At 45.1% G+C, this 13,445-nt stretch overlaps 1 protein-coding gene across 6 annotated transcripts in view; it reads right to left on the minus strand.

Annotated features, from left to right (window-relative positions):
- The window catches only part of DHRS12 (dehydrogenase/reductase 12), a 31,607-nt gene extending 20,940 nt beyond the window's left edge, over positions 1-10,667 (minus strand). The window contains exons 1-3 of one of the 6 annotated variants that reach the window (XR_012584550.1): positions 10,386-10,479; positions 9,768-9,901; positions 5,839-5,921 (exon numbers count right to left, since the gene is read on the minus strand). Coding sequence is in view for 2 of the 6 variants with exons in the window: in XM_074566430.1 (XP_074422531.1) it covers positions 5,839-5,921; positions 9,768-9,931; positions 10,386-10,441 (303 nt within the window). In the remaining 4 variants the exon portion in view is untranslated. Of the gene's footprint in view, positions 1-3,717; positions 3,814-5,838; positions 5,922-9,767; positions 9,932-10,385 lie in introns of those variants that run through there. The other 5 variants (XM_074566440.1, XM_074566450.1, XM_074566458.1 and 2 more) reach the window with 5 other exon arrangements.
- Between the last annotated feature and the right edge of the window lie 2,778 nt (positions 10,668-13,445).

A 13,445-nucleotide genomic window follows, 5' to 3' on the forward strand; every position in this document is an offset into this window, starting at 1 on the left:
GATAAATATAGGTGACAGACAGTCAGGCACAGCAGAGAACTAGAAAAATATTGCAAAGCTTGCAAACCTTCTGTTTAAACAATTCATACAGCAGTTTCCTCTTTAGCTGAAAGCAACTTTCTAAAGTTAACGCTCAAGGTCACAGCATTAGAGAATAATTTAGGTTGGAAGGGACCTCTGGAGGCTGCTTGGTCCCACCGCCGTCTCAAGGCAGGTAACTGAGATTAGGTTGTCCGGGGAAGTTTTATTTCCTAGTACAGAGATTCACCAGCCTCTCCGAGTACCCTGCTCCAGTGTTTGACCACCCTCATGGTGAAAAAAAAATAATCCTACTATATAGTCAGAAATTTTCCCTGATACAATCTGTGTCTGCTACCTCTTGTCCTTTCACCGCAGACCTCCAAGAGGAGCATGGCACTGCCTTCCCTTCACCCTCCCATCACATGGCTGCAGACTACAGTAAGACCCATCTCAGCCTTCTCTTCTTAGTACTGAGCAAAGTCAGCCCTCTCAGCCTCTCCTTGCACATCACATGTCCCATCTCCCTAGTCACATTGGCAGCCCTCCACTGGACTCACTCCAGGACATCAATGACCTCCTTATCCTGCAGAGACCAAAACTGGGCACAGGACTCCTGCTGTGGTCTAACAAAGGCTTAATAGAGAGGAAGATGCACCTCCCTCAGCCCGCTGGCTACACTTGTGTTCATACAGCTTGAGATGTGGTTGCCCTTCCTTGCCCCAGGGCACACACACTGCGCACTTAGGGACAACTTGTCACTCCAGGTCCTTTTTCTGCAAAGCTGCTTTCCAGCCAGCTAGTCCCAGCCTGTACTGCTCCATGGGGTCACTCCATCCCAGGCCACTTCCTCACCTGTTAAATCCCTCTGAATAGCAGCCCTGCTCTCCAGTTCCCCCACTTGAGATCATCTGCCATCTGACAAAGATTGCACTTCACTCCATCATCCAAGTTGTTCAAAGAGACGTTGAACAGTTTTTGCCCCTGTGTTGACTCATGGGGGGTGCCACTATAAAATGGTTAACAGATCAGCTTTGTACTGTAGTTGCTACTTTCTGAGCCAAATTGTCCTCAATGCTCTCCAGAAATCTCCTAGATTGTTTATGCCCTGCCGTGTTGCCAGCAGGTATGAGGGTGGTTCAAGTGCTCCATGAGTACCAGGACCTGTGATCACAGGGCTTCCCTAGCCTTCTAAAAAAGGCTCCATCTACTGCCTCTACAACATCAGGCAGTCTGTAGCAGACACCCACCATGATGTCATCCACATTGATCTGACCCCTGTGCCTTACCCATAAGCTCTCAACTGGCTCATTACCTGTTTCAGAGCAAAGCTCCATGCATTCAAGCAACTCCTTTGCATAGAGCACAACTCCTTCTCCTTGTCTTCCCAGCTTGCACTTCTAAAAGGGCCTGTATACATCCATTCCAGCAGTCTATAGTCATGGCAACCATACCTCTCTAATTCCAGTGAGATCACAGCTCAGCAACTATGCATGGATTCCTGTTTGTTGCCTATGCTATGCATACTCATGTACAGGCATCTGAGATGGGCTCCCAGTCATATTGTTTTCACATGAAAACTGCGAGAGCCTCCTCCATTTTGCTGTCCCCTAGACACATACTCACTGTCCCGTGACTCCAGTACTCTTCTGCGTTTGGTCACTATCCCCCAGTGAAACCAGTTTAAAGCCCTCCTCACTAGCTTAGCAAATCTGTTGGCAAAGATACTCTTGCTCCCCTTTGTCATTCCTGCTCAGCAATGCTCATTTCTCAGAGAAGGTCAAAGAGGTCATAAAGGTCAAAGACAAAGTGACAAAGGCCAAAGTGACACCAGCTGCACATTCAGGTGTTGACCTGCAGGGTGCATATGCATCTACCCAAGCCCTTCCCTTCCACTGGAAGGATTCGGGAGAGCACTATTTGGGCTCCCATGCCCTTCACCCTCTATAAGCTCTCCTGATGAACTCAAGGTCACCCCTGACAATGTCATGGGTGCCCATGTGGTTGGGCAACAAAAGGTATTAGTCTGACATCCACATGAGCCTCAGCAGACTCTCTACAATTCCCTAGATCTGAGTCCTCAGGAAGTGACAAATCTCTCAACATATCAAGCCAAGACTGCAGATGGGTGCCTCCATCCCCCACAGGAGGGAGCCTCCAGCCATTATCACCCATCACTTCCTCCCAGTGCCGACAATGGTTCAGGCTCATCTGGCTACAACACCTCCCCTGACAGAGCTTGTTCTTCCTCATCTGTTACCATGGCACCATACCTATCCTATAAACGCACATCTGCAGACAGAGAATGAGCCTGCCTTCTGGTGCCAGCAGTCACAAGCTTCCATTCCTCCCCATCTTAGAAGTCTCTATCCACCGCTTACTGGAGCTTCCTTCTAGCTGTCCCTCCATCCATGCAATGTGGGATTTGTGCTCTTCTACTCTCTGCAGAGACCCTGTCAATCTCCTGTTTCTGTTCTGTTCCCTACAGTTATGCAGCCAGCTCATCTCCTGCAGTCACTTCACCTGGCAGCCCAGCACCTTGACCACAGCAGAACCCAACAGATGAGGCCACCATCAAGCCCTGCCCCAGGCTCAGGGAAAAATACCAGTCACTCCCTGCAGTCCAACATCTGCCACATCATTTCTCTGAAGCTCTGTCTGGGTTAGCCTCCCATGTGCCAGGCACAGTCACTCCAACCAGGGCAGGAGAACATCACTGCACTCACTCCAGCTGCCTCAGAGTGTCAGGTGCCTTCTGCACCCCCTTCCATGCTAACTGCTGCATTAACTGCTAAGTCCTTGTTAGCCACCCCATGTCACAACAGTCTTGCAACGTTTTGAAATACTACAGCCAGGGATGCGGGTGCAAGAAAATAAAGAAAGGAAAAGACTGACATAGAGCAAAGTTATAATTTTCTAAACCACTAAGGCTAGAAATATCTCCTCTCTCCAAAACATCCAAAACCTTTTACTGTTTGTTACAGGCAAGTCTCTTGCTTTGTGCAAATTTGTGTTCTACCAAGTACAAGCACAGTGGCATTTATCAGCATACAAAAGGCATGTGAACTCCTACTCTTCTCCTAGATAGCACTTAGTCTCAAAAACGTACCAGATAGTCTTATGGCGTATCCCAGGAAAAGGCAGTTCTAAAATAATTATGCAGAGGATGTGTTCTCATGCAAAACAACAAATAATCATTAAAAGACCTCCTCTCTTTCAAAGCTGTTTCTTTAAATACTTATTATACAAGCAAATGAGGTAAGTGAAGAAGCTGAGAAAATTATAAGGCATCATTCCCTGCCTGTAATTCTGCTTCCCTGCAGATAAAAACCACATTACTTTTTTCTCTCTAGCCACTGGATTTCATCTCCTTAGTTCAGTTAGGTCAGAATTTTCTCATCATAATGTTCATTTCTGACCAAAATCTTGACACTGCTCTACTGTGTCTAACTGGATACCTCTACTTTCAACGCTACTACCATTATCTACTGAAACAGAAGAGCTGAAGTTTTCTGGGCAGATGTTCAATATTACAAGTGATTTCAGAGACTGAAAAAGATCTAAATCAACACTTATCTGCTGAAGACTGTCAAATTGGCTCAGAAAAAGGACCCAGAGGCCTGTTCCCTATAAAAGTCCTCAATGGTGGCAAAGTCATTTTCAAAGTGAAACCTAATCTTTGTGACTAAATCTACTTACTTTAACAGATTAGGAGAACTTCCCAGCTCCCAGGTCTAGGTGCAGGTGCCTGCCAAATAATAGCTCTATTTCAACACTGAACTCCAGCTTGTGTTGCTGTGGAAGATGGAGAAAATCTATGGCATATACAACAACAGGACCTCTGTCCATATGATCAGGAAAAACAAGTTAAGTCTGGACACAGCTTGTCACATTGCAGATAAAGCATTTTATTATCTCCCTGGATTGCTTCTGAATAAGCACTTATAAAGAAGGATGTCTTGTGGACTCCTTATTAAAATGACTCTTCCTAGTACAGTCACATGTCCCACAGGGCCTCTCGTACAGCTCATCTAACACTTCACTGAATGCTGCTTTCTATACAAGTGCTCTGTCCCCAGGGTCACGAACAAGTTCTGCAGTGCTCTCATACCCTTTCATTACTAGAGAAACCACAGGTTTGCAGTCTACCAAGAACTGGGAATGCAGCAATTGTGCTGCTGTTAGAGGAAGAACATTATTTGCCTCGAGTTTTGTTTCACCAAATGACAGAAAACAGAACATGAAGGATCCGTCAGAGGTCATCGAACTCACCCCTCTTCAAAAGCTGTCTGACTGCAGTTAGAAAAGGAGGCAACACAGATAATCACCAGTCTTACTATAGCCATAGGATTACACAGTTATAGACAGCTGGAAAGTATTTATTTCTACATAAGGACTGATCTAATTCACCACCATTCAAGAACCAAGTGTAATGCTCGTTGTGACACACTAGGGAGCTGAAACCAAAGAGCAGAAATTTAGTGAATATGGTATCTCTAACCATAAAAAGTCTTCAGAATTGTTGATCCACATTAAAAACTATTACTGGAATCAAAATACTGTGCTCAGGAGCCAAGTCACTATTTAAAATGAAGATAGCTCTCCATCCAAGCATTGTGGGCTAACCCTGGTAGGCAGTTAAGCCCCACACAGCCACTTGCTCACTCCCCTCCCAGTAGGATGGGGGAGAGAATCAGAAGGGTAAAACAGACAAAACTTGGGGCTTGAGTACAGTTTAATAAGTGAAGCAGAGCTGTGTATGCAAACAAAGCAAAATAAAGAATTCATTCACTACTTCCCATTGTCAGGCAGGTGTTTAGCAATCCCCAGGAAAGCAGGTCTTCATCACGTGCAACAGCCAAAGCCAAACACCATAAATGTGAACGTCCCCATGTCCCCCCTTCCTCATTCTTCCCCCGGCTTTTATTGCTGAACACAACATCACACAGTATTGGGATATCTCTTTGGTCAGCTGGGGTCAACTGTCCCAGTGTGTCCCCTCCCAACTTCTTGTGGAATCCCCAGCCTGCTCACTGGTGGGGCAGGGTGAGAAGCAGAAAAGGCTGTGCGAGCACTGTTCAGCAATAACTAAAACATGGGTTGTCAACACCGTTTTGGTCGCAAATCCAAAACATAGCACCATAGGAGCTGCTATGAAGAAAATTAACTCTATCCCAACCAAAACCAGTACACCAAGATAGAAAGACAATGACTGCACTTCTCCATAAGCACACCCTCCTAACTAATTAGCAAAAGTAACAGTGACAGCTACCGGGCTATACTGTAGAGTGATATATGTGGAAGCAAAAAGAATCTGTAACAAAAGGGAAGAGGTAAGGAAGAGATACTATATGAAAAGGAGATGGAAAAGTCTGTAGAGCGTGGAACTAGGACCACACAGGATTTCACAGAGCAGCCAACCTTAGCAAATCAAAAGCATGTTATTCAGACACATAAAACCTTCAACTCCAATGCTGTAAGCTCATAAACGTTATTGCAAGTGTTGCAATGCATTAATTGTTAAAAGTCCCAGCCACATAGTTAGGAATAGTAAGTAGGACAAAACAAAGCACATAGACAACAAACATTAAATAAAACAGCATGCTGCTGGTGATGCTATAGTCACAGAAACCATCACCTAGTGAAATTAAATCACTTCAAATCATATGGATGATAAACTACTAGATGCTTCCACGTCCACATGGAAATACTGTTAAAAACACAACAGCAAAATGACAAAACAGAATACATCAAGGCCTCTGAAGTCTTTCATATTAACAATCTTTCTAAGAGTGAAAAAAAGACTGAAAAAAACCTCACCTGATTGCCCGTTTCTGTCACTATTTCTCCTTTGGCAACCTCAGCCCGTTCCTTATTTCGGCAAACCAGATGAACCGTGCCACCTGGTGGATTTTGACGAGAAACACATTTCGTTATTATTAACTGCATTTGGGGGAGGCATCAGTGAAAAAGGAGAGGCAGGAAGGGATGTATAATTTGCAGTTCTTGTTCAGCGTTAGTTTTTAATACAATCCAAATTAAACAAAAAACCTATTGTAATTGCATTCCAGTTTGTGGGACATCTATAGCCTGCTAGTAACAGTGGCAACACTGGTCAGATGGTCACTGAAATATCATAAGAGCTTCCCAGCAGGCAGAACGTTCCTGAGCTGCGCACAACCAACAGTCCCATTTCTCTGTGCCAAGAACTAATGGTGGCTTTTCATTAATCCTACTGCAGCTCATGTCTGTGGAGCTCTCATGGCTCCTGTTACACTTGCTGGTGAGCTGAGAGCTGGTTAGGGCCATGGCACCCCCTAGCATTTCCAGGTCCACCACCTTTGGGCCATTCCTAGAGTCAAACTCCCCCCAAAAAGCACCGACCCAGCAGCACCATCAGGCAGACCAGAGATACCAAGAATCCCAACAGGGTCTGTCAAAGGACTAAGGCACAGGTCCTTCAAACAAAAGGTTTAGGATACAAAGAGCAGATGTAGTAAGAAAGCTAGAAGATTTCTGCTTGGCTCTGGTCCCTATGAAGGCACGCAGAAGGGAGAAAGCACCATGCTGTAATAGGGTCCTCAGGCACGGCTGGAGAATGCCGCTGCATTCCAGGTACTGTCCACCCAAACTATTTACTGTCAAGTTTGCGCATCCTGTTTAGTGTTGATAAAATACCAGAGCTACACTGGCAACTGAAGCAAAGGCATCCGTATCATAAATACTTCTTTTGACACATACCTTAGAAAGATCAATAAAGGCCTTGAACAACACAAGTGAGTGGAATTGCTCTGTGAAAAGGAAATAAAAATGCCAGATACCAGAATTCTTCTCAGCAGTGAGAGCTATGACAAGGACCACAGCTACAAATTGCAGCTTGGGATGTTTAGGTCAAGCATCAAGAAAAAATTTTTCACTGGTTTTCTTCTAAATAGATCAGGCTGTCCCAAGAGGCAGCATAATTTCCATCCTTGCAAGACGCAGCAAGACAAAACAATCTAGTGCTGGCAAAAGTCTTGCTTCAAGTGGCATGCTGGACGAGATGACCTCTAGAGGTCCCTTCCAACCAGCTTTTCTATGAAAAGGAATAAACAGGGCAAGGTTTCTCTCAAAGGCCTGGATACTTTCCTCATAGCTTAGCCACATTAAAGAGAGCCTTCGAAAACAGGGCTGAAGTACAGGTAGGCATAATCCATTTTTATACTATGTATTTGTATCATTATCTATTTGTGATCATTACAAGTAATGTGTTAATCTCAACCATACTCTAACCTATCGTTAAAGGTATTTTAGGGGTTGCTAGCAGTCCACCACTAGAAGGCTCAAGCAATGTAATCCCAAAGGCATGATAATAGAAACAACAGTGCCGGGTCACTCTTCTAGTGCCCAGAACCCAAACGTAAGACACCAAGTCTAACCTAGGGATAGAGCAGTCACACACTGCACAGCTTAGCGTGCAGTCTGATAATGAAGTTTTCTGTCCAAGAGAGATGTTTTTCCACTAACCACCATTACAGCAAGTATACTTGGCATGCAGCTGATGCAGGCAACAAGCCTCAAGGTTCTTCTGAAAATTTCTAACAGGGTGTGATTCCTCTACTGCACTGTCAGAGCTGGTTGCATTACTTTTAACGAGTGCACAACCACAGTGGCGAAACTCCTTAATTTGGGATAGTCATACAAATGACACTAACCAATGTTTAATAAAAGGTTCATCTTCACTTTGTGTTACACATACACCATGCATGGAAGGGACTGTGCACAGACAGGTACCGAATATATACAGATCAGAATGAAAGACAGTTTTTGCCCCAGAGAAAGCAGATTTCATGAGTGAGAGAAAAGACAATCAGAAGGGGCAGTGTCCAATGCTCATCTCTGGATATTCTCACAGTGATTGCAGGCTTCACTGCAAAAGGCGGCTTTAATTGCAGATCTTAAGGCAGTTAAGGATGTGCATTTGCAGTTGTTTAAGGAACTCTTCCCAAAGCACAAGGGACAGCACAACATGTGCAGATACAAATTAAACACATGGAAGAAGTAGCTGGTCTTCAAGCTGATCAGGAACATTCTGATGTTCACCGACATCAGATGGTCACCATTCTGATGGTCACCAACACATTGGTGACCCTGCTCTGGCAGGGGGGGGTTGGACTAGATGATCTCCAGAGGTCCCTTCCAACCCTACCATTCTGTGATTCTCATAGTTTACAGTGTAAAACATTCAATAAAAATAGAGGTGGGTTTTAAGGGCTTTGAATATCAACTTTTTTCTTGCTGTTAAGGGGAGAGGGAAGTTTTGGTGTGACCTATGGGCTAGGAAAGGGATTTAAATGTATTTTCCGTGGCAAAGATTGAAATTATTTGAACTTAAACAACACATGGGAATTGTAAGAGTGCTTGTGGGACGAATGCATCAAACTGGAAGTGCAATACACAAGACATACAGGAAAGCCTGGATCTGTAATACCCATAAGACACTGATTCAGAGGAAAGCTGAACTCAGGCTAAAGAAATTGTCATCATGACTGTCATTATTTACAGAGATCTGAAGCGCTTGAAGGTAAACCTAACATAACTTGGTTATTCTTTTGCTTCAAATTCCTTATTTTCTTGTCATGATATACTTGAAGAGTTTCAACTAGAAGCCAGAGCCCCAACAGCTGACATTGAGTTTCAGAGCAACAGGCACAAGGATAGGATCAGGAAGGCACCGTTGAGTCATTTTAACTTCATATGCACAGCAACACCCACACGAGGTACCAGACAAGCAGTGTGAGCCCAAGGTTGTTCTTTGGGCTCCAAATACTAGACAGGGTGACCAAATCCTATGCAGACCCAGTCAGCTTGACAGCTTGCAAAACCTGGCAGACATATCCATTTGTGAGCAAAAGAGTCATCAGATGAGGCAATACTTACATAAGGCTATTATACATAATGGCAGTGGTGGGAACCCGAAATCAATCACATACTGGCACTGATGGGGATCTTTAACCCAAAGGCTCTTTGATGCTAATGATTTTGAATTGGTTTAATTTAACTGAGTCACCACTTTCCCTCGTAAGATTGTTATGAAACCTAAGCAGGCAAAAAGAGAGCAACGAGCTGCAAGCTCCTCCCTTCTATCCTACATGCCAAAACTCTTATCACTCTTGCACAACAGGAATTATTTTGCCCACTCTGGAAGGGATTAGGTTTATCCTTCAACAGTAGCTAGTTCTAGTTCATACCATTTCCTCACTTACAGAGGGAGACAGAAAAAATGGTTGTGTGCAATCAGTTAAAGGGCACAGGTTATTCTTAAGACCAAGCACAACTTTTGCTCCTTTTACACTCTCCTGTCTCAGATTAGTAAAGTCAATTGTTTTCTTTCATCATATGATACAGTTGCAAGTTCTCCAAAACAGTTCAAATTCAGACAGGCTGCTACTAGTACCAAATCAGCCTTAAGCAGACCTTGATCCGTCACTAACATCCTCAGATGCCACTGTAATAAAGACAGTTTTGGTAAACGTGCACTTCAGAAACACTTTGCAAATATTCTCCATTAATTTTGTTTCACCATTCCAGTTTTCACAGCACAGATGATGCTTAAACCTCTAACCTACACTAACAGCTTTGTAAATTAACATGCCTGACCCTTTGTCCCCGGGAACTGTGCCTTTGTGGTTGTGCTGGAAGGCCAAACTGGCTTCCTCCCATCTTCTCTACGTGGACCCCTCAGATCTCCTCATCTCGTCCCGTCTCACCTCTCCTTGCTATCTCTGTGGCTGTGGCCTTGCCGATGCCACTGTTGGCGCCGGTGACCAGAAAGGATCTTCCAGCCACGTTCACCTCCACATCAGCTGGATTGAAGTGCTTGGAAGCAGACTCGTAGCCGCTCCTGAGTAAGTGAGAGACACCTGTGAGAAAACTAGAAGAAAGTACTTCCAAAAAACCCAGTTAAAAAGCACTCTCCCTTCACGGCCCAGCACACCCCCCCTCCCCACGACTCTCCGTACTCGTGGGACAGGCCACCTACAGCAGCAGTGGCACTGCAAGGAGTGATGTAGCAACAACTTGAGGCGTTTGCCCGCCACAAGCCACACAGCCCAAACTTTGTCACTTGGGAGGTGGCCCAGATGCAGCCCCGGGGCGAGGCAGGCCCAGGCAGCGCCGCTGGGCACCTCCCAGATAAAGCCTTAAAATTTGTCCGCGCTGTCGGCGACAGGGAGGCTACCATTAAAAACATTTTAAAAATACAACACCTCGAAATGGTTAAACGCCCCACGGTCGCAGAGAAACGCCCCCGGCCTGACCGCAGCGCGGCGCCCGCCCCGCCCGCAGCCGCCCCGGGCCCCACAGCCCGGGGTCAGCGGTGGCCGTACCTCGTGTACTCCCGTAGCCCCTTCACGAACCACACGGTGTTGCGGTACCAGGACATGGCGGTGGAGCTCCTGCTGCCGCCGCCACAGCCGGGCTGGCCCCGCCTCTGCCCTTACATAAGGCGCCCGGCCCGGCCCGGCCCTGCCCGCCCGCCCTTAGGGTAAGGGCCGAGGGGAGGCCCGGCCCTGCCCGTTGCCGCCGCCATTACTGGGCGCCCACACGACCTGGTGTGAGGGACAGTAACGTGTGTCTAGGGGGGCGCGTTTTGCTCTCCCTCTTCCCCCACAGTGGCTTGTGCGTTGTTTTTTCTTTATCCTTTCCATTTTCCCCAGGGAAGGGGGGCTGCCTTTAGCCACCCAGGTGGGATGTCCCCAGCCCGCTGGGTGTTGTAGTGGTCGATGTGGGTAAGCCCCCTGCACTCTGTGGGCTGCAACAGCGGGTGCCATGTTGCCGTGTGAAGGCTGTGGCAGAGGAGGGAAGGAATGAGAGTTTTATGGAGTACCTGCTCAGGATAAATGCTGTTCTCAGCTGAGCCGGGGCTGGAAAGGGGATGTTCAGTTTTGGGAATGAATTTTGGTGCTACAGACCTGGGCCTGCATCCTCTGCTCTGGAAAGCTGTCAAAGGGACACTCTTCGCAGAAACATAAGAGACTGTGTTGAGCCACACTAAGTAGCGTTTTATGTAACGAATAAACCTGTGAAATTCCTGTCCCCTACTAATGGGGCAAAGTATACCAATAGGAAAGGGTACACAAGTGACAGCTGGGGAAATGAAATTTAAAATGTGTTTTCAGTTCCTCTGGTATGTGCATTGGGGCTACGAAGCCTGAGAGAATCACTTGGAGTTGCGTATCTGGACAGCCCATGTTTGCCATAAGGAAATTGTCATTATAGGTATAATTATGTTTTAAAGCACATTAAAGAACTATATGTTTACAAAGTTTGGTGTGCAAGCTAGATAAATTCATGTATTTTATGTGGCGTGCAGAGAAGCTAGTTTAGGAACCCTATGTAAGATTTCAAGAGCTTATGTTAGCTGGTTTCAATAGCAGAGATAGGGGAGGAATGGAAATATTCTGTCTTTTCTGACCCTGTACGGTAGCCTAATAATTCTTTTTCTAAATCTCTTCACTCTGGCAAAGGCCTTGTACTCAAGTCTTCCACTTTCTCAGCACGTTGTGTTAAGTATTAGGCTCTCACACAAAAGGTACTTCCCACCATGAAGTTAAAACTTTTGAACTCAGCACTGTCTGCTCATACTAGGTATTGTGTGTGAAATAAGAGTTTATAGAGGGCAAAAAGACACACTTTCACAGCGATATTTTCTTCCCTACAGAGACCATCCAGCTAAATGTCATACCTTTGCACCAAATCTGAAAATGCTTGTTCTTATTAAAACAGATGAAAGAATCTATTTAAAACCAGCAGCCTGAGTCAGTTGTAACTGATTTTGTTCTTGGACATGGCTAGGAGTTTTTGACTGAAGTGTTCCTAAACAATTCATCCTGATTCCGATGCTCAAAATGAAGACTTCTGGCCCAGAAAGGAACAGCTTGGCAATAGTCTGAGTGGCAGAATGTTATTTCCTACAATGAAAAATGAATGGCAGCCTGAACTAGAGATACATACTATGATATCTGTAAGTATATAATTGTGAACTATATGGAAATAGTTTTGTGATCATCACCTACAACATGCAATTAGCAACCAAAACTGTACAGCCTAGACTGCTATAATGATGCTAGATAATCACACTTGCTGTGAACAGAGCAGATGTTAGGCTTGTGCGAGTCCTGCGTACAGGCTGAGATAATGTCCCCTCTTCCTACTTTCAGTCCCTTGCCGTGTTAGCCCTTGAGCTTCTCCCTTTCCCTCACAGCCTGTACAAACCTGCCTGGTTACTTTCCTCTAACCCTGGCACAGGGAAAATGCACAGCAGGGGAAAACCAGAGAATTAAGTGGTCACGTCTGCTGTTATGAATATCCAGGCAGAAAACTGCAGCGCTGCTCCACATTCCTATGCTAGTTAGAGAATGTCTCACCTTGGACTTTGTAACCCTCAGCGCACTTCAGTGTGCTGTTAGGAGTACAGTAACGTTCCATGGTTGCTTATGCCACAGAATTGGCTGCATTCTTTACAGGAAATATGGTTTCAGTTTGAAAAACATTAGCAAACCCCAAACAAAACAAAAACCCTGTGTAAGTTCCTGTGAGTAAATGCAATAAGGCAGGTTGTGCTTTATTCCCATGTCATTTCTCTGTTTACCCTGTTTATTTCATAAGCACTGAGACTATAGCTTAGTACAAGCAAAACCGGATGATGGCTCTGGTGTGTTTTGTTTAGTTTCAGTCTATGTTCTCCTAAATTGGGGGGTACATGCCTGCAGTCTGCTGACCTCTGAGAGTAAATAAGGTGTATGCAGATACATAGAATTCCTTGCAGGCTAAACCATTTGGACTGTAATCAGCAAGATGCTGGATGGTGCAGCCCTGAGGTACTAACCAATGTGAGTATGCATGGCAGAAGCTGTCCACGAGTTAAACACAAAAATATACTATGGCAGCCAGACAATGGGAGCAGCTTGTAATATTTTGGGAATAAAGCAGTAATGAACAATTACAGCATATTATTGCTATTAACATTAGAGAAGATAAGATTGTTAGGAAGATATTTGAATGTAGGGTTAGGAACTGACGTCACTCTGGTACACACACAAAATTCTCTGAGAACATGATACAAATACTGTAGCACCACTACTGTGGTGTTAGCCTTACCCTTCCAAGAAATACCATTTTCAGGAGATTTTGTAAACACTGAGAAATTATGCCATTGCCAGAGTGCAGCAATCCCTGAGCACACTCAGCTGGGAGATTTCTGCTTAGAAACACTTTCTTTTTCCATAGTGAGGCCCTAAGCTTGCACCCAGAAAGGAATCATCACAGCACGGCGTTGACACATCCATGCATAAATATTTCAGCCATGAAATCTCTCTCTGTCTGTCTGAACAGCTTTACATCAGAAGCGAGCTGTTGCACACTGTCCTAACACCTAGATGTTTCTG

The sequence above is a fragment of the Larus michahellis genome, chromosome 1 (genome assembly GCF_964199755.1).
Source record: "Larus michahellis chromosome 1, bLarMic1.1, whole genome shotgun sequence".
NCBI classification, from domain to species: domain Eukaryota; kingdom Metazoa; phylum Chordata; class Aves; order Charadriiformes; family Laridae; genus Larus; species Larus michahellis.